Below are 27834 nucleotides of genomic sequence, written 5' to 3' on the forward strand. Positions count from 1 at the left end.
TGAACATTCAAGGCACCATGCACTACTATAGGAAGAATAACAAATTTTCTTTCGTGAAACTATTTCGGAGGTCCAGTTGCGCGCCGTTCTGTTACCTGAAGCGACTTCTTATCTCTTCAGTTGGTACCACTTGTCCCGTATAATCTGGAGTGGAGCGTTCTGGGCTTTGTAGTAATTTCCTCATTAGACTTGTTCCAAAGGGTTCACGCAGTTGCATGAGACTACATTTCCCAGGAGCCTCTCGGGCCGGTTGTTTGCTAGTCCCTCATCCTGACTTCCGGCGTCCTTGCGATCCTCTGGGCCAATCGGGAGGTTAAGGATTGCCGGTTCCCGCACTCTGATTGGTGCATTCGACTAGAGAGCCTGGGTTCAAATTTTCAACGGTACTGAATGAAGTCCCGCGTCGGATCTTCCGGGCGCTCGGTTGTCAGAGCTGAGGTGAGGTGAGCCTTGGAAAGAAACGGGGACCAGCTGGGGTGCGGCCTGCCGTTTCCCTGATTTTCGAACAGCTGGAGGCCGCCAAACCCGTAGCGCCTCCAAGAGCCTCTTGCCTCGGGCTTCTGAGGCGGTCGAATTGTGTGGGCGCCGCCCTGGCCAGGCGGGAAGGTTGTCGGGCTTCGGACGACCCTTCTTTTGGTGGCACAGGATTTTCCAGAGAAGTGTGTCCCGACCGAGACTAGCGGGCTGCATCTGGAGGTAGAAACTGTGGCCGGCCCTGGGAAATAGGGGGAAGTAGCGGTTGCGGGAGGCTGTAAGCTAGCAATGGTAACGACCATTGTTACCACGCACATATGAAATAAGCTTTCACTGGACAAAGCACTCTGCGTGCGTTTTCTCACTTAATTGTCCCACGAAGCCAATGAAGCAGGTCCTATTCTTAGTCCCACTTTTTAGAGGAGGAAACTGAGGCCCACAATCCAGATTTCAAGAAATGGATGAAACAGTAGCCCCGCCCTCAAGAAGGGTGGCTTTGGTGGAGGAAAACAGATGTGGTCACAGACGACTACATTGAAAAACTATTGTGTAAGAATAGGAAGGTAACTGCGGGAATTTCATTCCAATTGGAGTTGTCTTTTTGTTTGGGATTTAAAATTCATCCTGTTTTATCTGTATCTGCAACGACTAACTAGGTATCACTGCCTTTCTAATTTCCTGTCCTAGAACATTTATAGATTGAAGAGGAAAGGACAAGGGTGAACCAGACTATAATATGGTAGGACTGTTCTGCCCCCTTTCCCTTGATGTGTGGTGTCTTTGTCTCACATACAGTTTTCTCATAGTTAAATCCGAAGGGCTTGCCCCAGTCAGCCCTGCTTAGAACCAGACAGCATTGCGGGCTCTGCTGATTTTGCTGGGAGGTCATTGCTTTATGTACTCCTAGGTTCATTCAGCTTTACCTTCTCTTGACATCCTATGGCCTTTCTTATTGGATGTCAGGATTTGAATTATTGACTGCTATAATAAGGATATTCTTGGGTTGTGGTCTCAGTGTATCCTACCCCCTGTCAAGCCACCCCTATATCACCCTTGGTTGTTTTGGAGTATAACTGTTAGGTGTGTGAGCTCAGTATTAAGTTGCCACTCTCAGGATAAAAGTTTTTGTGGCTCCCAGCGCGCTTAGCTAATTAATTGATTTTTGAGGGTGTACTGTGTGCTCAGATTGATGTTAGATACTCTGGATATTCAGATGTATGATGTTCTCATGGGTTTTCTGGTATGCTTGAGGGCAGAAGACTGATTCAAATTCGCAAGTGACTATCTGAACAAGAAATGACAGCATTGGAGTACTGTAGTGTTATGTATTGTAGGTGCCGACAAGGTAGAGGTGAGGGAGATCTGTGAGGGTTAAGACAGGCAAGGATGTCTTTGTGAAGCAGATGGGACCCCAACTGGCTCTTGATAAGCAGAGTTTGGTTAGATAAGAACCAAAACAGTCTTGGTGCACAGAAATTGCCCACTTACTATCTGCTGAATTGGATAGGCAGGAGGGCACTATCTAAATTGACTACAAAATTGCAGGTATGAAAAACTGGATGTATTCAACTAGGTTGGTAAATTTGTTTAGACTTTTGGGGTGCCTGGGTGACTCAGTCGGCTAAGGGTCTGCCTTCGGCTCAGGTTGTGATCCCAGGGTTCTGGGATCCTGTCCCACATCAGGCTCCGTGCTCAGCAAGGAGCCTGCTTCTCCCTCTCCCTATGCTGCTTCCACTCTCTCACTCTCTCTGTCAAATAAATGAATGCAATCTTTAAAAAACAACTTTATAACTTTTAATAAAATAGGGTGGTTTTGGCCAGCCTTATGCTTATGTCTGTATATTCCAAGCTTAATAAAATAAACTTATCCTACATTTGCAATTAGACTTCTCCACGAGACAGGATTATGTGGGAAAGTCCTTCATTTTTTGTTTAGGTGCCAGATGTTCAAAGTTCTTCCGTATTACCTACATATTTTATTCTTCAACCTTACCTGGGTCTCTTCCCTCATTCTTTTTGAATTGCTGGGGAAGGAAAGAAGAAAGGAGAGCTCTAAATGCCCTTTGGCAAACTGAATTGTCTTTGCAATGAGTAAAATTAGGAAATAGAATTGACTACTAGGAGACTGAACAGCCCAAACAATTCTATGAATAGGTCTGTATTTGAGACAGAGACCTAGAGATCAGTGGTTGGAGGTACTTGGTGCAAAAAGAATGGATAGCTGGGAGGGGTTCTGGTTATGTTCATTTACATAGAGAGATTTGATTGGGAGGAAATTACAGATTAGTGGGAAAGGAGCTTACTTTGGAAATGTTTAAAAACTATTAAAAAAAGATAATAAAAGTTTTTTTTTTTCTTTCCATATTACAAGTGTGCCTACTATTTGTCCTGATGTTTGAATAACACAGAAGTGTACACTATCACCCTTGGTGTCAGTGTTCCTAAACTGCGAATTTGGAAAGTTAGTTTTAAAGTGTAAGTATATAATATTAAAGACACCACAAGACAGCAATGTATACTCAAAATGTAAGCTGAAACAACAATTAAGTTTGGGGTAGATTTATACTATTCATTTATTTATTTAAGATTTTATCCATTTATTTGACACAGAGAGAGAGACACACATACACAGACACGGTGAGAGAGGGAATACAAGCAGGGGGAGTGGGAGAGAGAGAAGCAGGCTTCCCCAGGCAGGGAGCCTGAAGGGGGGCTTGATCAGGACCGTGGGATCATGACCTGAGCTGAAGGCAGACCCTTAACGACTGAGCCACCCAGGCACCCCAGATTTATGCTATTTAGACCTTAGCTCTTAGAGGCACTCTTTGGTTTTGAGAGGGGTAATCTTTGGTGTTTTATAGCCTTTTCCTATTCTCTGTTAACCATTTTTACTACAGAGAACATGAACCTGTTATATCACTTTTCTGTTTCTTCTAGGTTCTTTTTTAAAAAATTAATTAATTAATTATTTTTTTAAAGAATTTTTTAAGGTTTTATTTATTCATTTAACAGAGAGGGAGAATACAAACAGGGAGAGCAGCAAGCAGAGTGGGAGGGAGAAGCAAGCTCTCTGCTGAGCCAGGAGCTGGATGTAGGACTTGATCCCAGGACCCTGGGATCACCACTTGAGCCAAAGGCAGCCACTTAACGAACTGAGCCACCGAGCGTCCCATCCAGGCTCTTGATAAGAAGTACTTGTTAGACTTCAGCATTTCAGAAGAGATGTGAAAAAGTATAATTGCAACTCTGAACCAAGCCTGTAGGCAGGTGGACTGACGGATTAAACCACAGGTAAGGCTGTGTCCAAAGTGAGTTACATTAAAAAGAGATAAGAGGAACATTAATAATTACCATCAAAAGTGTTTAATATATCTTCAAAAGTAACATACTTTGGAAGAAAATTTATTTAATATGAAAAAGCAAAAGAAAGAACTATCCCTCACTATCCTACCTCTCAGATAAACTATTGCTAACATTTTGATAGATTTCTTTCCAAATTTTTCTGTGCCCATATTTGGTTTTAAAAAGTCATACACTAAAAATTTTCTTTATATTTTTCAATATAATAATTAGCTTATGAGCATTTTTTCATGTCGTTAAAATTTGCTACAACATTATTTTAAGATTTTTTTTTGTCAGAGCGAGAGAATGAGAGTATACACAAGCAGGGGGAGCAGCAGGCAGAGGGAGAAGCAGACTCTCTGCTGAGCAAGGAGCTCGGATGCAGGACTCTATCCCAAGACCCTGGGATCATGACCTGAGCGGAAGGCAGATGCTTAACCAGCTGAGCCACCCAGGCATCCCTCTACAACATAAATTTAATGGCTATGTGGTATTCCATTATATGGTTCTGCCACAGTATTTTATGCAGTGAAATTATTGGTCAAAAGATCACATATTTATTTATTTATTTATTTATTTATTTATTTATTTATTTAACAGACAGAGATCACAAGTAGGCAGAGAGGTAGGCAGAGAGAGAGGAGGAAGCAGGCTTCCCGCTGAGCAGAGAGCCTGATGTGGGGCTCGATCCCAGGACCCTGGGACCATGACCTGAGCTGAAGGCAGAGACTTTAACCCAGTGAGCCACCCAGGTGCCCCTCGAATGCATATTTTTAAGACACAGGTACATAACACCAAATTGCCTCATAAGAAAATAATGCTGATTTACATACCCACTTAATAGTGTATATTTACACAGGCATAAATTTATATTTTAAAAATATGTGATACAGTCACATGGTACAAAACTCAAAATAGTATAAAAAGTTTTATAGTTAAAAATCTTCTTTCAAACCTGTCACTGACACTTGCTGGCATCCTGTAAGCAATCACTTTTTGAGATTCTTGGGTAACTGTGTATCTACATCCCAAGAGGGATACCTTTTGTGTATTTTTTTTGGTTTGTTTTTTAAAGATTTTATTTATTTATTTGAGATGGTGAGAGAGGGAACACAGTACGGGGAGTGGGAGAGGGAGAAGCAGGCTTCCTGCTGATCAGGGAACCTGATGCAGGGGTCAATCCCAGGACCTGGGGATCATGACCTGAGCCAAAGGCAGATGCTTAACAACTGAGCCACTCAGGTGCACTGCAAGAAGGATACCTTTTGAAGGATGTAAAAATCTCCTTAAGACTGCGTGATTGAGATTTCACTAGGAATGTATGCAGCCCCACTATCAACCCTTAAAAACTCTTTTGGCTTCTTACTATTGAAACAGCAGAACACTTTGATATTCTGAAGAGATTTCCTAATATTCTTCAAAGATTTCCTTTTAGTATTCTACTTTGTGTCATTATTTGGCTTGAAGGTAAATGGCATCATTGATTTTTATCCAGGTTTTATTAGTTGTTTAAGAGTAGGTTAGGGTGTGGGGCGCCTGGGTGGCTCAGTGGGTTAGAGCCTCTGCCTTGGGCTCAGGTCATGATCCCAGCGTCCTGGGATCGAGCCCCGCATCGGGCTCTCCGCTTAGCAGGGAACCTGCTTCCTCCTCTCCCTCCTGCCTGCCTCTCTGACTACTTGTGATCTTTATCAAATTAAAAAAAAAAAAAAAAAAAAAAGAGTAGGTTAGGGTTTGTAGAGTTGTACAGATAAATAAAGCAGAACTGAATTTGTAAGCCATAACTCACAAGTTTGGGAGAGAGATGATAAAAAATATATGTGCTTGAGGTTTCTGGACAGTGATGAATTACAACAAGTGTCCATGTGTCCTGTGCTGACTTCTAAGTGCTTGGACAGTGAAGGATTGTCATTGGATTTTAAATTGACCCAATTTTGGAAGCTTCATGCATCTGTTTCTGTAAACAGATCCAATTTCAACATAGAAGTTAGCAAACATAAATGTGGAAACACAAAGTCCATTAACTTCCTTTAGACTTAGTTTGTGACTTTAACAGTTGAAATTGCATGCTGGATTATGTTGCCATTTACTGACTCCTGCTAATCCCTTATGTACAAAAAAAATGTAGGTGTTTTTGCCCTGCGTAAGATGAAAATAACTCAACTCTATTTAACTTGTGGTACGGTAACAGGATCTCTTATCCCTTGTGAAAGTAGGAGAGGGTGTGCCTGGGAAAATGGCACCATTTGCGATGGGACCATTTAACTAATAGACTTCTAATGAAGTCTTGACTTACTTTTACTCTATTATATTACCAATTGTTTAACTCATGATTTTTCTTCCAGTAGAAATAGGTACAGTGCAGCTCACAAAGTGGATAGTCAAGTGCTTGAGAGCATTTGTCACACCAAAGTCTTTGTTTTGTTTAGGAGCTGCTAGTCTACTATGTCAACTTTGCTTAGAATGCACCCTTTTGCAGATTTCCCCACCTCCTCTGAACCTGCATCTTTTGATTTATAGAGGTTGTCAGGGCTAGTTATTTTTGCTTTGAGAGTGAAGAGGAATAGGACGCGATGGAGGTTAATTTCAAATGAATGTGGAAACAAGTTGCATTGCTTCTTTTGCAATCTTTCTCAATAATGTGCTTCTCCCACATTTGTTTCCCATTTCCATTTATCTCTTTCCTTAGAAAAAGTCAGTATGCATCTGTAGCTTGTAGAACTCTGAAGGATTATCTGTATCTTTTTGTTGCTGTTGTTCTTTGTGCATATCTTTTCTCCTTTTTAAAAAAATTTTTTGACAAGTATAGTTGACAAACAATGCTACATTAGTTTCAGTTTACAACAGTGATTCAACTTCTCTGTAGCTTATGCTATGCTCACCACTGTCTATATATATATTTTTTTAAGATTTTTAAATTTATTTCTTTGACAGAGAGAGATCACAAGTAGGCAGAGAGGCAGGCAGAGAGAGAGGGGGAAGCAGGCTCCCTGCTGAGCAGAGAGTCCGATGTGGGACCCTGGGACCATGACCTGAGCTGAAGGCAGAGGCTTAACCCACTGAGCCACCCAGGCGCCCCCACTGTCTGTATTTTTAAGCATCACTTCCACCAGCTCCCCTTCTCTGCACTTCCACAGTGATCTTGGTTTTTTTCCCCTTTTGTAGCAAAGATCACCCTGTATCACAATTGTCTGTAGTCTCCACTCAAATATGAATTTCTTTTTTTTTTTTTTTTAAGATTTTATTTATTCATTTGACAGACAGAGATCACAAGTAGACAGAGAGGCAGGCGGAGAGAGAGGAAGGGAAGCAGGCTCCCCGCCAAGCAGAGAGCTGGACTCGCCCGATCCCAGGACCCTGAGATCATGACCTGAGTGGAAGGCAGAGGCTTTAACCTACTGAGCCACCCAGGCGCCCCTCAAATATGAGTTTCTTAAGGGAAGAGATTATAGATATCCTTTTATTTATTTATTTATTTATTTTTAAAAAATGATATTTATTTGACAGAGAGACAGCAAGAGAGGGGACACAAGCAGGGGGAGTGGGAGAGGGAGAAGCAAACACCATGCTGAGCAGGGAGCCTGACGTGGGGCTTAATCCCAGGATGCTGGGATCATGACCTGAACCAAAGGCCGATGCTTAACGACTGAGTGACCCAGGAGCCCCTATATGTATCCTTTTAGTCTTTGTTCTCTGGAAACAAAAACGAGCTATATGATTCGATGATGGCTTTTAATAGGCAGTTCTAAAAGGAACCTAAGTAGTTGATAATATGGGAAAGCCTTTTTCCTCAGTTCTGTTGTAGGATTATTGGTCTGAAAGAGCTATTTCTTCACTCAGAATATTTCTAGTTTTGCAGGAGTCTAGAGCTGTGGTGGATTTAGATAATTTTGAAATGTGAAGCTGGTTCTTTTGCTTGGCAGTCTTATTTGTTTGGGGGAATGTGGTTGACGCATGTGCCTTTTTTCTTTCCTTTTTTTTTTTCAGTGAGACCTGTTGACAGAAATTCAATCTTGATTAAGGGGTGCAGGAAGGCATCCAGTTCCCATCATGCCTGGGGCTCTCTCATTTAAACAGTTGGCCCAGGCCCTGGGCTGTTCCTTTTCCCACTAGGCCTTGTGCTTTTTTAATTTTTGAAGGTTTCACATCTTAATTTTATTATTTGTGGGAGAAGCAGCATGGTGAAACCGGCATAACCCAGTAGTTACTTTTGGTTTTGTTCATGTACTTGTGATGTCACCTTTTATTGAAGAGTCAGACTTCTCAGTATATATATTTTTTGTTTACTTGTTCCCTTTTTAGTAGGGTTGGTGGGGATGATCTCCTGAGTTGGTCATACTAGACCAAAAGATAGCTTAGAAGAAGCTTTTTAGGGGCGCCTGGGTGGCTCAGTGGGTTAAAACCTCTGCCTTCGGCTTAGGTCATGATCTCGGGGTCCTGGGCTCTGCTCAGTGGGGAGCCTGCTTCCCCCCCTCTCTTTCTGCCTGCCTCTCTGCCTACTTGTGATCTCTGTCTCAAATGAATAAATAAAATCTTTAAAAAAAAAAAGCTTTTTAAAAAAGAGGTAATGTTAGAAAAATAGTATTTTGGTTTTAAAGTTTTCAGCTAAATAAAGATTAGGCATATTTAAATTTGGGCCCCTTGCCTTTTGACCCCCATCAATCAAATGCACTCTTAGACCTCAGAAGATATCCCTCCATCTGATTAAATACCCTCCTCTTTGTCTCTTTTACTCTAGAATATCCACTGAGAGGTTCAGACTAACTTCCATCTTATGTAAAGCAAAAACTTTATATGCAAGAATACAAACTAAGAAAAAGAGAAATTAAGGGGGGGTGGTTTACTTAGGCGATGATTCAGCTCAGAGCTTTCCCAGTGTATTTAGAATAGGATTCTTAATTTACCAGTATTCTTTTATGAACAGTTTTTCAGGAATACTTATAGTTACATGTAAAGCAGAGTTAATATTTGCATTTGTCTGACAGATTAGTATGATTTGGTTACATACTTCATCTTTGAAGTAATGTTGTAGGAAAAACCTGTTCATTATATCAACTCTAGATTTTTGGAATCTCACAGACCTGGTCTTAAAACTCAACACAGGGGGCGCCTGGGTGGCTCAGTGGGTTAAGTCTCTGCCTTTGGCTCGGGTCATGGTCTCGGGGTCCCGGGATCGAGCCCCGCATCCGGCTCTCTGCTCGGCAGGGAGCCTGCTTCTCCCTCTCTCTCTCTGCTTGCCTCTCTGCCTCCTTGTGGTCTCTCTCTCTGCAAATAAATGAATTAAAAAAAAAAAAAACAAAAACTCAACACAGCTACATACTAGTTGGTAATCTTGGAGTAGGTTAATTACTGTGAACCTGTTTCCTTATTTGTAAAATGGTGATGATGATATCTACCTTGTATATTGTTGATGAAGTTTAAATGAGATGATTTATATCCAATGCCTGGTACAGTGCTTGGCCTATAGTAAACAGTATTTGGAAGTTATTATCTACAAATTGTTTTATCCCTTGTTCCTTAACATTTCCTACTGAGCTACATAAATATCTTTTAAATAAATATGAGAGTAAATAAATAAAAACAAACAAATAAATACATTAAAATACACACACACAAAGAGGGGTGCCTGACTGGCTCAGTTGATAGAGCACATGGCTCCTGATCTTGGGGATGTGAATTCGAGCCACATGTTGGGCATAGAGATTATCTAAAGAAAAAAATCAAGTAAATATGAGAGGTAGTAGATCTGAGTTCAAATGCTGGCTCTGCTACTTCATAGCTGTGTGGCCATGAATAAGTAGTAAGTCTCTCCTTGCCTCAGTTTTCTCACCCGTAAAATGAAGATAATAACAGTACTTAAACTTCACAGGATTATTGGAGGATTTAGTGAGTTAATACATGTAAAACGCTGTGGAAAACAGTGTCTGGCATGCCATAAGTACTCAATAATTAATATCTATTATTATTTTTAACTTTTTTCAAGTTTATATACTTTTTATTAAGTCAATACCCAGGAGCATTTTGTTTTTATACAGAGACAATGAAAAAAAGAAAGGATGGATAACATTTGGATAAGTGAAGTTAGTAGCTAATTTATAGACCACATAAATGGGAAACGTTATTTCCAAAAATCAAGAGGTTTAGCAATTATTGCTGGATTACCAAGAGTACTTAATAAAAAATTCCAGAAAGCCCAGTGACTTACAGACTGTATACATCAATTTAGGGAGAAATAAATACTGCTTAACTAGTTCTTTAAGCTGAAAAGGTATACATTTATAAAACATTCAAAGAGTATAAAAGTTCATATAGTGAAAAATCTTCCCCTGACCCAGAACTCCTAGCTCTCTTCCCAGACTGTTAACACTTTTATGTCTCCTTCCACAATAGTCTTATGTGTGAACAAAGGTATATATGAGTCCCTCTGCTTCTTTTTAACATGAATGGGAGTATGCACTTTTATGTTTTGCTTTTCTTAATAGCTCTTGGAGCTCATTGTGTACACATATCATCACATATGCAAAGTTACCTAATATTAAAGTTACTTAATATTTTATTATATGACTGTGCCATAATTTTTTCAACCAGTCTTCTATTGGTGGAATTTTGGTTTTTAGTTTTTTGGCTTTTATGAACAATACTATAGTATTTTTACATTTGGCAAGCTCTATCAAAAAGAAAAATACAGTTGCCCTCCAAAGAGCGTAGCTGTTTAGCTCCATAATTAAAAAAAGAAAGAAGAGTGTGAGGGTTAAATTTGAATACTTTCCAGGTGGTTTTCAGTAGCATGCTTTGGTGGAAATCATGATTTTTAGGAAGCTAATTGGGGTTGTTGCATATTACATTCCTGCCTCTTCCCTCCCCCAACTTTAGTAGTCTTCATTACATTCCTGCCTGGGAAGTGTTCCCAGTGACCTGGGTTAGGCATTAAGATCATGGGAATCCAAGATTTTCCCATGTCTTCCAGCATGTTTGTTCACAAGAACAGGAAAACTTATTCCTTGCAGCAGGGGAATTTTAACCACTGTCAGTCACTGGGGAATCTTTCAGTGAGGGCCCTTTGAATACAAATGTGGTCAAGGAGAGGAGAGGTATCAGGAGGTCTAAAGGCAGTGATGATACTGTAAGAACAGTAGTGTATTTTATAGCACTCGAAATGCTTTCTCGTTTGTTTATGGGAAGTAAGTAGGCAGAAAGGTGGAGTGACTTGCCTTTGTCATATGTATCTAGTAAATGCCAGAGACAGGTCTAGAATTCTGGACTTCTATGTTAGTTGGGATTGTTTTGGGCTATAAATGACAGAAGATGTGACTATAATGACTCATACAAAAAGTATTATTGTCTGGAGGTAGGTGGTTGCTGATATTTGATCAGTGGTCAGGTCAGTGGCTCAGCAATGTCAGGTCCAATGTTATTTACTTGGCCATCCACTTGTTTTCATGAGCTGCTATATCTCTAGCCATTGCATTTGCAAGAAGAAAGGTGAAGGAAGAGGGCAGGAACAAGGCTGTGGTTGTATGAGGAAAGTAAGTTTTCCTGCGAATCCCTCAGCAAATTCCTACTTTGTTCTCATTGGCCAGAACTGTCCATAGCCACTCTAAGCCTGGAAGGTGGTGATCAAGGTGGTGACTTTTGTTATAATAGTAGGTGCTTCCTACTATTTAGATGATGTTCAAAGAAAAATATTTAATCATAGCTTAAGCCATATTAATTTCTAATTCTCTTCATACTTAAACTTATGCAGTGTAATTTAAATATTTTTAAAAGTTGAATGAAAGTTTGTTTTTTGTTTTATTTATTTATATATTTTAAAAAACATTTTTAAAAAAAGATTTTATTTATTTATTTATTTGACAGAGACAGTGAGAGAGAACACAAGCAAGGGGAGCTGCAGAGGGAGAGGAAGAAGCAGGCTCTCCACTGAGCAGGGGGCCTGATATGGGGCTTGGTCCCACGACCTTGGGATCATGACCTAAGCCAAAGGCAGATGCTTAGCCAACTGAGCCACCCAGGCACCCCTAAAACCTTTTTTTTTTTTTTTTAAGATTTTATTTATTTATTTGACAGAGAGAGAGAGATCACAAGCAGTCAGAGAGGTAGGCAGAGAGAGAGGGGAAAGAGGCTCCCTGCTGAGCAGGGGTGAGGTTGCTCAATCTCAGGACCCTGAGACCATGACCTGAGCCGAAGGCAGAGGCTTAACCCACTGAGCCACCCAGGCGTTCCCTCAAAACATTTTAAAACTTAAACTCAATTAATTAACATATGTATTATTGGTTTCAGAGGTACAGGACTGTGATCCATTAGTCTTATATAATACCCAGTGCTCATTACATCACATGCCCTCCTTAATGTCCATCACCCAGTTACCCCATCCTTTTATCCCCCTCCCCTCCAGCAACACTCAGTTTGTTTCCTATGATTAAGGGTCTCTTACGGTTTGTCTCCCTCTCTGGTTTCATCTTGTTTTATTTTTTCCTCTCTTCCCCTATGATCCTCTGTTGTTGTTGTTGTTGTTGTTTTTCCAAAGATTTTATTTATTTGACACAGAGAGAGATCACAAGCAGGCAGAGCAGCAGGCAGAGGGAGAGGGGGAAGCAGGCTCCCTGCTGAGCAGAGAACCCAACATGGGACTTGATCCCAGGACCCTGAGATAATGACCTGAGCCGAAGGCAGAGGCTTTAACCCACTGCCACCCACTGTTTTGTTTCTTAAATTCCACTTATTAGCGAAATCATATGATAATTATCTTTCTCTGATTGACTTATTTTGCTTAGCACGATGTAATTTAAATATTACATACCATCTTATTTATTGGGTGTGCCAGGTCCTTAGCTCCTATCTAGATTTAAGTTCCTTTGTATCTGAGGCTAGATCTACTTGTATGAGACAGAGTCTTATCCTTGGGTATTAGTGAGAAAGGAGCTCCAGTATCATCAAGCCCCTATCTTCAGGCCCCTGGTGAGTGTATAGTAAGAGTGGACTGCTAACAAATGGCTTATTGAGTTAAATTGAACAATGAAAGTAGAAATAGGGGAAAGTGAAAAATTTAGAATGAGAATAATAAGGACTCCTCTGTTCAGGGCAAAAGACTATGGAGAATGGATCTACTAGGAAATACAGTACTATTATGCAGTTAAAGGCCTTATTATGTTAATATGCTTCTCTAATTCACAGGGTGAGAGGGCAGAATAATGTGGAAAGCATTGTAAAGGAGTTAGGATCCTCTGTTCTAGATCTACTTCTGCCATTATATAACTGCGATATTGGGCAAGTCATTTCTTCAGCTTCCTCTTGTAGGATGGGAATAATAATTGCTGTTTTACAGGATTGTTGAGAGTATTAGAAATAATATGAATTTAGTACTTCATAGCACCTGGTACATATAAGTACCTTTGGTAACTGTTTTTACCATGATTGTTAGTATTTCTGTCATGTGACCTTGAAAGAGCCTTTTTTGCTTTAATCCTTATCTATAAACTGCAAAAGTTAGGTGTTGTTTAAGATTCCTCCCAATTCCAAAATAATCGTATTTCTACCTAAGTACCTCAACTGGGGCATTGTTATAAAGGTGTCCGTGGAGTTCTGACTGCGGTGAGTTAATAGGAGAGACCATGGGAAGATGAAGTTCTCTGGTATATAGATTGATGTCATTAAGTAAACCAAGTATTTATTAGAACAAATATTTCTGAGGCACTCAAGTACCTTCTGAATTACCCCAGTCCACTGAGAGAAGCTAATGAAATATTGGCCAAACCACTGAGCAATGAAGTTGGGTGTAACTAAGCTCACAATTTATCTCAGAGAATAGGGATGGTGGTAGAATATAAAGAAAAGGAGCACTGAGAGTTATAGTGCCCAGAACTGGTGATGGTTTGGGGAACTGGCAGACCTCTCTGGTAATACAAGTAACTATTGCTCTTTAGAGGAACGTTTCCACATAAATGCAGCCATTCCATTTTTTTTTTTAAGGTTTTATTTATTTATTTGAGAGAGAACACGAGCTGGGGGGGGGGGGAGGCAAAGGGTCTGAGGGAGAGGGAGAAGCAGACTCCCCGCTGAGCAGGGAGCCTGATGCAGGGCTCGATCCCAGGACCCTGGGACCATGACCTGAGCCTAAGGCAGACACTCAACTGACTGAGCCACCCAGGTACCCCAGATAGTCTTCTAAGTGTCTTTAAAGCGAAAATATTAGGAAATACCTAAAAATATGGGATAAGTAAATTACGGTACAGTCATCAATTGATAAAATACCCGTATGTATTGCCATGAAAAACGTTCAAAATATGTGAAGCAGATTCATATATATGTGTGTATATATAGAGAGAGAGAGAATGAGAGAGAGATAGATTGAAATAGTGTGGCATTGTAGATTATTATTTTTTTAATAAAAGGTGTTTTTGTGATCTAATTTCTTTAATGAGCATGCATTTTTATAATAAAATAAAAGCTTAAAGAAGATACTTAATAAATGTATATTCAAGGGGCATCTGGGTGGCTCAGTGGGTTTAAGCCTCTGCCTTCGGCTCGGGTCATGGTCTCAGGGTCCTGGGGTCGAGCCCTGCGTCGGGCTCTCTGCTCGGTGGGGAGCCTGCTTCCTCCTTCTCTGTCTCTCTGCCTGCCTCTCTGCCTGCTTGTGATCTCTGTCAAATAAATAAAACCTTAAAAAAAATGTTTATAAATGTAAATTCAAGTGATTACTGGTATCTACTTCTCTTCCAAGATACAGAATATTTTAAGTACATGTTCCCTGGATGAAGACAAATGGCTCACTGAGTTTCATAGGGAAATTATTTGCCAGTGAGTGTGTCCTTCAGGCTGTTTTTCAGACTACTTTCAGATATTTTCTTAACCACAGAGGGCTAGAGTGGGGATTGACTTTAAACCCACACAGGTTTCTACAGGGCAGTGTAGAACTTTGTATATAGGAGTAGGGATGGGCCCCTATCTTTGACTTGTTCCTTTGATCTAATCGGCATGTGCCTTTTTTTTAAAGATTTTATTTTTAGCAATCTCTACACCCAACGTAGGGCGTGAACCTATAACCCTGAGATCAAGAGTCACATTCTCTACCTACTTAGACAGCCAGGAATCTCCTTTTATGTATTTCTTAAAGTTTTTCTTTTCATGCCCAGGAATAGTATTTTTATGAAGATATTTCTAAGGAAAGAAAGCCTGTAGTTGGCAAAATGTATTGAGCTCTTACTATATATAAGATCCTGTTCTATGTACCTTGACGGATGAGGTATATACAAGTGAGTAAAATCCATCCTTGTTCTCAGAAACTTACAGTCTTCTAGGAGAGGCATTTGTATAGTTAACTAACATAGAATTGGATGGTAAACAAAGCACTATGGCTTTGGAGAGGCAACAGTTCGTATGATAGGTGGAGTGTGGGAAAGTTTGTAGAGAATTAAATTGAACTTGGAATGATGAGTAAGATTTTATTATTTATTTATTTATTTAAGTGTTTATGTATTTATGACAGAGATAGTGAGAGAAGGAACACAAGCAGGGGGAGCTAGATGGGGAGAAACAGGCTCCCTGTTGAGCAGGAAGCCTGATATGGGGCTTGATCCCAGGACCCTGGGATTATGACCTGAGCCGAAGGCAGACACTTAACGACTGAGCTACCCAGGCGCCTCGATGAGTAAGATTTTAGTTGGTAGGTATAAAATTTAATGGCGTGTTTCAGAAATTGAATTATTCAGGACAGAAATTGGATTATTCAGGGCAGAGAGAGAGAAAGAGAGTAAATTGGATATTGGAGAGGCTAGAAGTGAGAAAATGGTAGATTGAGGGAAAATAAAATAATTAATGTAAAACACCCAATATGGTGCTTGCCTCGCATGTTGTAGGTACTCATCAAACTTTGCTTCTTTCTAATTCCAACATATTTATCTCAAGGGGTGTCTTCAAGTTACCAAAAAAGAAAAGTTGTCTTTGGGGTGCCTGACTGACTCCGTCAGTAGAGAATGCGACTTTTCATCTTGGGACTTGAGCCTCACGTTGGGTGTAGACATTGCTAAAAAAAACACAAAAAAACAAACAAACAAAAAACTTTAAAAAAGAAGAAAAAGAGGGGCGCCTGGGTGGCTCAGTGGGTTAAAGCCTCTGCCTTCAGCTCAGGTCGTGATCCCAGGGTCCTGGGATCGAGCCCTGAATCGGGCTCTCTGCTGAGCAGGGAGCCTGCTTCCCCCCTCTCTCTGCCTGTCTCTCTGCCTACTTGTGATCTCTGTCAAAGAAATAAATAAAATCTTTAAAAAAAAAGAAAAAGAAAAAGAGAAGTTAACTTTTATTTATTTGCTTGTTTATTTATTTATTTGACAGAGATCACAAGTAGGCAGAGAGGCAGGCAGAGAGAGAGGGGGGCGGAAAGCAAGCTCCCTGCTGAGCAGAGAGCCCAACAAGGGGCTGGATCTGAGGACCCTGAGATCATGACCTGAGCCAAAGGCAGAGGCTTAACCCACTGAGCCACTCAGGTGCCCCAGAAGTTAACTTTTAGTTTGGTTTGAAAAGTTAGGCAACTTGTCCAGATCATTTTCAGAATTGCACATGTAGTAGTAAAGGCAAAGTACCTGCTGGGGAATCAGTACCTTAGATTAATGTACGACTGAGTTTCTGAACCATTTCTTTCATTAGAAGGTGATCTGTTGGAAGAAGTGACACGAGTACTGGGGAAAATCTGCTCTTCGGTGCCAAGGCAGGGGACAATGTCGCAAGTTAAAACTTCCTATTCCTATGACGCTCCCACGGACTTCATCAATTTTACCTCTTTGAATGATGAGGAAGATACCCAAAACATAGATTCTTGGTTTGGTAAGTGTTGCCTTTCTCTGGCCATTCTAAGGATTAGTGGCTTGCTTTGTTCTGAGTACCTTTCAAAAAATAGAAGGAATTGCAAGAAAATAACTAAAATATAAATTCTTGTTTACACCAAGATACTTTATCATCCATGATATGATAGAAATAATTGAAATGCCCAGTGTTTTGGAAATGGACTATCAGTACAAATTAGTGTTATTTTGCAGTTAAGAATGATAAGTGTTTAATCTTTAGGGATATATGGGAAAATCCAGATGAAACAAAGTTCAGTGAAACTCTAGCATTCAAAACATTCTGTCGTGATGGCAGCCACATAAAAACTTGCTCTACTATCATTGGGCACAGAATATAATATTATAGCTAGGATATTGACATTTATAGAATCTACCTAACTCAGATTTCCTCAATTTCACTTGTACACATATTCATTTATGTAGTGAGTTCTATGCAATTTTTAATCACCTGTGTAGGTTTGTGTATCTACTCCCACTGTCAAGATATTGAACAGTTCTAACAGATCTAATATCACAAGGATTCTTTTTTTTTTTTTGTATATCACAAGGATTCTTGTGTTACTTTGTAACTGCAATTACCTCCCTCTTACTTCGCTTTACCAATTCTTTTTTGGCTGGAGGGATTATGCTACTTAGAACCCAATCCCCAAGCAGATGGGATCACCTGATGTTGGGTAACGTGATTTGACACAAACTCTGACACCAGTCCAACAATAAATAAGGATGTGGTTATATTTTCATATTACTTTGTAATAATATGGTGAGATCACTGATATGTCAGGTTAGTAGTTCCTAGAATCTCTTCGTTTTTTACTTTCTCATGTCTTTATCCTCCATATTAAAAGAAAATCAGTATGTAATGGGAGAAAAAAATGAGTCCCTTGCAGCTGCACTTATTACTTATAATGCAGTATCCAAATGTGATGGCACATGCCATTCTCTTCTTTAGTAGTATGCCAGGGGGATCCTGAGAGGAGGGATCTGTTGAAAGTGATGTTGAGGAAGGGTGGAGAAGAGGGCCAGCTGCCCTACAGGGGTGTTCCCTGTGTCTCTGCTTTACTGAAACCCCAAAGAGAAGTCTGGGTTGTCTATTCCTTTATCCAGGTTTCTTTAAAAAAAAAAAAAAAAAGGAAATATTAGTACAATGACACTATTAAATATAATGTAGAAGAAAAATTAACCCCACTATTCTTTCAAAACCACCTTAGTTCTAATATATTATTTTCTAATTCTCTTCCAAATAATCGTATCTCTTTACATATTTGCAGTCAGGGTATGTATGCCCAGTGTTATTTGCTGGGCATCACCATATTCCTGAAGCTTCTGTCTGTTGATAGGCTTTTGGTAGAAGAGACGTTTCACTGCTTTCGGTTAACTTTTGGGCACAGCAGAACCTAAGATAAAATTCCTGAGAGAGCCTAGTTCTGTTCCATCCTCACACACCCACCTCTTGCCACTGTGGGTGAGGAACCTCAACTCAAATAGACCATAGTACTTCCCTTGTAAGCCCTGCAGATCTTAATAGCTACAGTTTTCTTTGAGAGGAACACGATGTATTAGGCCGGTTCATGTTTGTATGGTCCAAATGTGTATCAAGTAAAAGTAAGTAGCTATTCACAATGCAGAGTCTGCACTTCTTTTCTATGATACATTGTTCAATGTTGCCAGTGTTTTAGTGGTAGTTTTGATAGTTTTTACAGTCTCTATCTCTGACGTATAATGTGTACTCATTTCTTTTTGATCACTAGAACTTTGTACTTGCCAAATGAATTGCAAGTGTACCAGTTGAAGGGTTTAGGCCCCATTTAAAAAACTGTGCAGGGTACTGATTTATTTTACTTCCTTGCTGATTGTTTAAATGATGACATTCTTACCTTTTCACAGAGGAGAAGGCCAATTTGGAGAATAAGTTTCCTGGAAAGAATGGCATAGCAGGGCTTTTTCAGGGCAAAACCCCTCTGAGGAAGCCTAATCCTCAGCAAGCTATTGTCACGCCTTTGAGACCAGGTAAGAAAGATTATCTTAGAAAAAAGGTCCTTGGTAGTATGGTGAAACAGTGTATTAAGAGCCTGAGGGATCTGGGGAATTACCTAAATGTTGTATCCTTCGGTTTATTATTGGTGAAGTGGGCTACTTCATTTCATGGTGAATGTGACACTAATGATGCACTATACTTTTTTTTTTTTTTTAATCTCTTAGAATTTAAGCTAACATTGACTTTTATTGCCAGATATATAACTCTTCTCTTTTTATGACAAGATTTAACCTAACCTGAGTCTGACTGGGAACAAAACAGCAGGAGAGAAGAACGTACTGTTTGCCATTGTACAAGGATTCTTTGAGTCATGCATCTGATTTTAAAAGATAATTGACATTTAGACTGGTGGTTACTAAGTCTGCAGAATATTGTCTGTTTGATCAGAACAAAAGAAGCATTTTTTTAAAGAACAAAAGCATTTTTAAAGAAATCATAAATACTTAAAAATGATTCTTTTTTTGAAATAATAGCTATATTTAGATATAATTCACCTGTACAAATCACCTAAAGTTACATTTCCATGAGTTGTTTTTTTTTAATGGCTTGGTTTTTATTTTATTTTATTTATTTATTTTAAAAATTATTTTTATTAACATATAATGTACTATTTGCCCTAGGCGTACAGGTCTGTGAATCATCAGGCTTACACATTTCATAGTACTCACCGTAGTCCGTGTTTTTTTATAGTATATTCATAGAGTATTATACAGCCATCACCACAATTAATTTCGAACATTTGACTGTGACTCTTATAGGTAAATCTGAAACTGGCTTCAATTAGACCATTAACTAGAGGTGTCATACCAGGAAATAGCTGTATTTTTAGTGAACTTTTCTAGTTTACAGAGTCTAAGCTACTAGGATGACTTTCAGATAATTAATTCATGAGTACAGATGACATCTGTTGAATTTGGGATCAGGACAAGGACCCTGAATTTTTGCATCCACTCTCTTTCTTGTAGAAGGTATTAGAAGTGTATGGCTTGTTTCACTTGACATGTTTAGAATGCCTGTGGCCTGAGTGCTGTATCCTCAGGTGAATTTCATTAGTTCATTATGTGTGGCAGATTATCTGTTGCTTTGGTGGACTTTGTACTTTCTTGAATTGAGAGAATATATAATACTACCTAATTTGTCAGTTCAAGACTGTTTTGTCAACGGTGTGCCCCAAAGCAAGAGACTTCTTCTGGGCCTGTCATGTGCCAAAGACCATACACACTGCTTATGTGCATGCCCCTTAGACCCGTCAGAGTCTGTGTTCTTTCCTATTACATATTCTCACCTATTAGTTTTGTTCCCTCTGCCTCTTAATATAAATGAAAATTTCCTACTCTTTATTCAAGGTCCAGCTCAAATACCCTTTTTTCTCTAACTAATTTCCTGTATTTGTGTTCCCAAAGTTCTTTTCATACCTCTATTTTAATTTCAATTTCGTATTGTATTGCTAATACAAAGGCATATGACTAATTTTTATATACTGATTTTTTATCCTGCTACCTTCTAAACTCAATTGTTTTAGTAGGTTTTTGTAGACTCCATCAGATTTCTTTTATTTATTTCTTTTTAAAGATTTTACTTATTTATTTGAGAGAGAGAGAATGTGAACGAGAGAGATAGAGAGCATGAATGCGCATGCATAAGCTGGGGGTGGGGTTGGGAGAAAGGGAGAGGGAGAAGCAGATGCCCGGCTGAGCAGGAAGCCAGAGGGGGTTTCTATCCCAGGACCCTGGGATCAGGACCTGAGCCGAAGGGAATGCTTAACCAACTGAGCCACCCAGGTGCCCCTAGATTCCATCAGATTTCAGATGATCATGTCATCTGCAAATATCCCTTATTTATTTATTTATTTATTTATTTATTTATTTTTGCAAATATCCCTTTTATTTCTTTTTCTTGAATATTACATTGACTAGAGCCTTCATTAAGATATTGATAGGAGTGGAAAGGGTAGACATGCCTGTTGTGGCATTTAGGTTTTCACCATTAAGTATGACATTAACTGTAGTTGGGGGTGTCTGGGTGACTTTGTCAGCTGAGCATCTGACTCTTGATTTTGGCTCAGGTTGCGATCTCGGGGTGGTAGGATTGAGCCCCGCCTCAGGCTCTGCACTCAGTCTGGAGTCTTCTTGTCCCTCTCCCTCCTGCTCTGCCATCCCCTCAAATAAATTTATCTCTCAAATAAAAAAATAAAATAAAATCTTTAAAAAAGTGTGCTGTTAACTATAGTTTTTTTCATAAATACCCTTAATCAGGCTGAAGAAGTTCCCGTCTATTCTTCCTTTGTTGATAATTTTTATTTGTCATGGATGTGAGATTTTGTCAGATGTATTTTCTGCTTATATTGAGATGATTATATGGTATTTTTCTTTTTTTGGTCTGTTAATATGTTAAGTTGCACTAATTTTCCAATTTTTTAAAAAAGATTTTATTTATTTATTTATTTATTTATTTTAAAGATTTTATTTATTTATTTATTTGACAGACAGAGATCACAAGCAGGCAGAGAGGCAGGCAGAGAGAGAGGAGGAAGCAGGCTCCCTGCTGAGCAGAGAGCCCGATGCGGGGCTCGAACCCAGGACCCTGAGATCATGACCTGAGCCGAAGGCAGCGGCTTAACCCAGGCGCCCCAAGATTTTATTTATTTATGTGACACAGAGAGAGAGAGAGATCACAAGTAGGCAGAGAGGCAGGCAGAGAGAGAGGGGAAAGCAGGCCCCCCACCGAGCAGAGAGCTCAATGCGGGGATCGATCCCAGGGTCCTGGGATCATGACCTGAGCCGAAGGCAGAGGCTCTAACCCACTGAGCCACCCAGGTGCCTCAAATGTTAAGCCAACCTTGCATTTCTGGGATGAGCTCCAGTTGGTCATGATGGTATTTTTCTATGTTTTTAGGCTCAGTTTGCTACATTGTTGTCGAGAATTTTTCTTATATTATTGATGAGGGATATTGGTCTGTGGTTTTCCTTGTGAAGCCTTTGTTTGATTTTGATAGAGTAAAGCTGGCCTTACTTTAAATATTCCCTTCTTTTCATTTTTCCTGGAAGAATTTGCATGGAATTGATATTATGTCTTAAATGTTTGGTAGAAGTCAGCATTGAACCCAACTGGGTCTGAAGTTTTCTTTGTAGAAATGTTTTTAACTACAAATTCAATTTCTTTTCTTTTCTTTTTTTTTTTTAAAGATTTTTATTTATTTATTTGACAGAGATCGCAAGTAGGCAGAGAGAGAGGAAGGGAAGCAGAGAGCCTGATGTGGGGCTTGATCTTAGGACCCTGGGATCATGACCTGAGCCTAAGGCAGAGGCTTTAACCCACTGAGCCACCCAGGCGCCCCTACAAATTCAATTTCTTTAAGAGATATAGATGATCTCTTCTTGAGTGAGTGTTAGTAGTTTGTGTTTCTATTAGTTCCAAATTACCTGTTATTTAGAAGTATATTATTTAATTTCCAAATATATGGAGGGGGGATTGGTTCTAGAAATCGTCTCTGTTACTGATTTCTTGAGGGATTTAATTCCATTGTGGTTAATGAACATTACTTGTGTGACTTGAATCCTTTTAAGTGTTTTGTTTCATGGCCCAGAATATGGTCTGTCTTGGTAAATATTCTGTATGCACTTCAAAAGAATGTGTATTCTGCTGTCATTGAGTGGAGAGTTATATCAATGTCAGTTTAGATCAAGTTGGTGGATAGTATTGCTCAAATCTTCTATTTCCTCATTGATCTTCTATCTAACTGTACTGTCTGTTATTGAAAATGGGGATATTGAAATCTTCAACTATACTATTGAATTGTCTATTTCTCCCTTTAATTTTTTTCAGTTTTTCCTTTATGTATCTGGGGCTTCATTATTTTTTATATATATGTTTGCTATTGTTATGTCCTTCTGATGAGTTGACTGCAACATATTTTTGTTAATGAAGTTTTATTGAATACAGCCTTACACAATTGCTCATATGACTTAGATTCTTACTGATTTTTCTGTCAGTTTGTTCCATAAATTAGAGGGAGAGATTGAAATTTCAGGCTATACTCATGGTTTTTTCTATTTCTTCTACTTTTTGCTTTGTGTGTTTTGAAGGTCTCTTATTCGATACATAAATATTTAGGTTGTTTTGGCATCTTGAGGAATTGATCATTTTATCATTTTGAAATGGTCATCTTTATCTCTGGTGATATTTTTTGCTCTGAAATCTGCATTGTCTGATGTTATATCCATCCCAGCTTTCTTTTGATTAGTGCTAGCATTATGTATCTTTATATTTTAAGTGCATTTTTATAGGTAACATATAATATATATTTTTTAAGATTTTATTTTTAAGTAATCTCTGTACCTAATATGGAGCTTGAACTTATAACCCTGAGATCAAGAATCATATGTCTACTGACTGAGCCAGCCAGGTGCCCTGTAAAAATTTTATATCAAATTTTTTACATTAATTTTAAAAAATTTAATCATCTCTGCTTTTAAATGGGTTAAGTGCCTCTGTTGTAGTCTTGATATAATGCACTATCATTTTTTGTTTGTTTCTTTTTCTCCCCTCCAGAAAAAAATTTCTTTAGGGAATGAGCCAAATGATTGTTTTCTGGAATAAATAATGCATGAAGTGTGTTTTCATAGCCTAACTTTTCTTCCATTTATTTCATTAGGGTTTTTTTCTTTTGTCAAGGCTCAGTTCATAAGCTATACCAGCAAATGCTATTTCTTCCCCTTTACTTGACTGTTCTTTTTCCTTATTATTTTTTTTTCTCTCCTTATTCTTATAGTTCTTTTTTGTTTCTGTTCCATGATGGCCATGGTAACGTTAGAATATTTTATGATAAAGTAACTCCTTCCCCTTCCCACCCTTATCTTCCCCTTTCTCAAATGCTATATCTTTTAACTCTCAGTGTTTTTAATTTCTGGAGGGGAGAAAAGCTGGTGGGTATACTCATAATGCCAGATAATATGATTATCAGCATTTAAAGACAGAGTTGCTTTTTTCTGAGATGGTGACTTAGGCTGGCAGATAGGCCTTAGATCCTACATTTCTGCTTCAACCAAAGTAGATTTTATAAATTGGACTTCTGTATAAGATGTCACTGGAACTAATGGTTCCACTGCTTAGAAGGGATACACACACACACACACACACACACACAGAGATATGTATGTATCTATATGTCTCTCCAACATTTTCCTTGGGATTCTGAGTGCTGACTAGTTTTTGCTCTCCTACAGTTGACAACACTTATTACAAAGAGGCAGAAAAAGAAAATCTGGCGGAACAGTCCATTCCATCAAATGCTTGTTCTTCCTTGGAAGTCAAGGGAACCACCTCAAAATATACTCCAGTGCAGCCTCAGAGGTAAGACTGTTTCAGGACTCAAAGTGGTGGTTATATTAATGATGTTCAAAGAATAATTATTGTCAGAATACCTGCTATTCTAGACTATACTACCTACTATAATACCTCCTATACTAGACTCTTTATATTACCTCATTTAATCTTTATAATGTTTATGAGTTGTAGATAGTATGCTTAATTTATTGTTAAGCAAGTTAGAGGTACTAAGTTGCTTGAAGTTTGTATCAGAGCCAGAATTCAGACTGATCAGTTCATTTCCAAAGCTCTTGCTGTTTGCACCATCAATATGGATTGTAATTTACTTGTGTAAATTATGTAAATATGGCAGATATTTTTTTCCTGATTATAGGTTGTAAGTACATTTCATAAGGGCAAAAATTATGTATTCTTACTGTGCCTAACAGTGTCTGGCAGGAGAAGAAGGTGAATAAATACTTGAATGAATGAAAGGATGGGTGGATGGGTTAAGCTGCAGTCTTGACACTGATGATCTAAAAACATTTCATGTTGGGGCGCCTGGATGGCTCAGTGGGTTAAGCCTCTGCTTTCGGCTCAGGTCATGATCTTAGGGTCCTGGGATCGAGCCCTGCATTGGGCTCTCTGCTCAGCAGGGAGCCTGCTTCCCCCTCTCTCTCTGCCTGCCTCTCTGCCTACTTGTGATCTTTTTCTCTGTCAAATAAATAAATAAAATCTAAAAACAAAATAAAAACATTTCATGTCTTTGAATGTTGTATTTGTATCAGTATCCTTTTTTTTTTTAAAGAGAGGGAGTGAGTGTGGGGTGGGGGACAGAGAGAGAATCTTAAGCAGGCTCCAAGCCTAGCACGGAGACCGATGTGGAGCTCAGTCTCCAAACTTAGATCTGACCTGACCTGAAATCAGGAGTTGGATGCCCAACCACCTGAGCCACCCAGACACCCCTATTGCTTTATACCTTGATGTTACCTAGAATATCTTCAAGGAAGAGAAATGGCAAATGATATTATTTATATATAGATAATAATATGTATTGTTGCTCAGAAGTGATGAAGTTACCCTTTTCAAAGCTTCATGTTGGCATAAGGATATTGCCTTTTGAGGATAGCATTGTATAAGCTTATCCTAATCATTTTTGATAAAGAAGCCCATTTTATTTTTTTTTAATTTTATTTTTTATTATTATTTTAAAAAAGATTTCATCTATTTATTTATTTGAGAGAAAGAGTGAGTATGTGAGTGGGGGAAGAGGTAGAGGAAGAGGATCTCAAGCAGACTCAGTGCTGAGTGTGGAGCCAGATGTGGGGCTTGATCTCACACCGTGAAATCATGATCTTAGCCAAAACAGGAGTCGTATGCTTAACTGACTGAGCCTCCCAGGTGTCCCGAGTAAAGAAGCCTGTTTTAATCAAAGAATTCTGTGAAATCTCAACCAACCATATATTACAAGAGATCTTAAGAGATTGCTACTGGTTGATTCTGTGGTTTCTGTTCGATGTTTAGGTTGTAAATGAGTCCTACAGAAAAGGGACCCAGTGTCTTAGGGATTTCTTTAGAATTCAGTAAAGTGTTAGTGTCTTCACTAGTGTATGATTTGTGTATGATTGCTAAAATTGTCTTTCATCCTGACTGAATTCTGAATGCTTTTTGGAAGTGATGGTGTGACAGGAATCCAGCTACTCTCAGAGTTAGAAGACCTGAGTGGTTTTTGATTTTGTTTTTTTAAGATTTTATTTATTTGTCAGAGAGAGAGAGAATGAGGAGGGAGCGAGCGCATAAGGAGGCAGAACGGCAGGTAGAGGTGGAGAGGGAAGCAGGGTCCCTGCCAAGCAAGGAGCCTGATGCGGGACTCAGTCCCAGGACCCGGGGATCATGACCTGAGCTGAAGGCAGTGGCTTAACCGACAGAGCCACCCAGGGTCCCTGTTTTGTTTTGTTTTTATGACAGGTATCTCTACCACTCATAATCTCAGTTTACTGAGAATAACCATATCCCTCAGGCTTCTTGTCAGAAAGGGCCAGATAAGATGGTATGTGACTACTTTGTAAATGATACTGCATTATCAAAATGCATAATAAGAGGTAAAACATTAGTGCCGTTAATCTCAAATCTCAGATTTTTCTGACTCCAGAGTTGCCTAATCTGGAAAGAAAGGGCAGCTGGGATAGGAAGGTATAGACAGTCAGGCAAATTCCCTACTATTTTATTTTCACATGGTTTCAGTAGGCTAAAAGATCGCCAAAACTTCTTCGACACAGAATAGTTAAGAGTCAATAAGGCCTTAGTGTGTCATAATAATTTTTCCATGAAGGGGTTGCTTTACCACAAATATATGTTTTAATTTTGGTATCTCATCCCTTAGCCATTTCTCCTTAAAGACACCCCGCAATTCTTCTCTTGACTTTATAATATCACTGTATGTTGAATTTAAGTAATGGTCTAAATGGTTCTGTATGGATGTGCTTTGCCTTTCTTTCTAGATTTTATGATTCTCAACCCATTTTTAAAAATTAACTAATTTTGCTGGGTAATAATTTGCATATAGTAAAATACATAGATCTCGAGTGTATGGTCTGATTAATTTTGACAAATACATACCACCATGCAATCACAACCAAAATATATAGAACATTTCCAACACTTCAGAAAGTTCTCTCATTCCTATCCCTGTATAGTCAAACTAAACTGCTTCTTCTACCTTCTCACCCTCTGACCCAGAGGCAACCACTTTTCCAGTTCCTGTCACCATATATTATTTTGTCCTGTTCTAGATATTTTTGTAAATGGAATTATATGTACTCTTCTATCTGACTTCTTTCGCTTAGCATTTGTTTTTGAGATGCATCCATGTCATGGCATGTATTGGTAGTTTGCTTCTTTTTATTGCTGATAATAAGTTCTATCGAGTGAATATGCCACAATTTGTTTATCCATTCAACAGATGAAGGACATTTGGGTTGTTTCCAGTCTGGGGCTATATAAAGCTGCTCTGAGTAGTTGAGGACATGTATTTCTTTTGGGTAAATACTTAGGAGTGCAATTGCTGGGCCATAAGGTTAAATGTATGTTTATAAGAAACAGCCAGAATGTTTTCCAAAGTGACTGTCCCATTTATATTCCCACTAACAATATATGAGAGTTTCAGTTGCTCCATATCCTAGCCAACTCTTGATAGTCGGTCTTTTCAATGATATTTCATTGTTTTTAATTTGCATTTTTTTGATGACTAATGATGTTGATCCACATTTTCATGGGATTATTGGTTATTCATGTATTTGCATACATAGCTGCTGCTTTTTTAGTCTGGCTCCTTGTAGTCTCCCCTGGGTCTGCAAAGGTTAGAGGTCAGCCAAGACTCTGAGTAGAGTTTATACGTAGGTTTAAGTGTTCATCCTCTGTGGTTGTCTTGCTTCTGAAGTTTTGCATCTAAATTTTCAGCCTTTCTGCCTGCTCTGATGTTTGTCTACTAACACCTCAAGCTAGTGAGATGTTATCTTTGTGCCATCCTCCTATGTACACAGTGGGGAGTCTACTTCAAAAAAGCAGCAAACTCACCAATCTTATCTAGACAGTTATGACTTTTAAGGATGGACTCTTCATCAGTTTCTGCTTTGCCTTTTTGCTGGGCTTCCTAGGTCTCCCCTAAAATACAAATGGGTTAGCTGTCAGGCAGGAATTATACAGAGTTTTTGCTCAGATTTTGAATGACATCTTTTCTGTAGCTCTTGTACTTTTAGGATTTTCCTCTAAATTTCCAGCTGTTATACTGGCCTTGAATTCTTCTGCTATCTCAAGCCAGTGAGACTGGAATTTTCTGCTCTT

General features: G+C 39.0%; 1 protein-coding gene across 1 annotated transcript in view; it reads left to right on the forward strand.

Annotated features, from left to right (window-relative positions):
- Window positions 1-322: 322 nt before the first annotated feature.
- TPX2 (TPX2 microtubule nucleation factor) overlaps window positions 323-27834 on the forward strand; it is a 64595-nt gene continuing 37083 nt past the window's right edge. Inside the window, exons 1-4 of the mRNA XM_047743832.1 lie at window positions 323-438; window positions 16453-16629; window positions 18534-18656; window positions 23910-24036. Of these exons, the coding sequence (XP_047599788.1) occupies window positions 16524-16629; window positions 18534-18656; window positions 23910-24036 (356 nt within the window). The 5' untranslated portion in view covers window positions 323-438; window positions 16453-16523. The remainder of the gene's footprint in view (window positions 439-16452; window positions 16630-18533; window positions 18657-23909; window positions 24037-27834) is intronic.

The sequence above is a fragment of the Lutra lutra genome, chromosome 9 (genome assembly GCF_902655055.1).
Source record: "Lutra lutra chromosome 9, mLutLut1.2, whole genome shotgun sequence".
Lineage (NCBI taxonomy): Eukaryota > Metazoa > Chordata > Mammalia > Carnivora > Mustelidae > Lutra > Lutra lutra.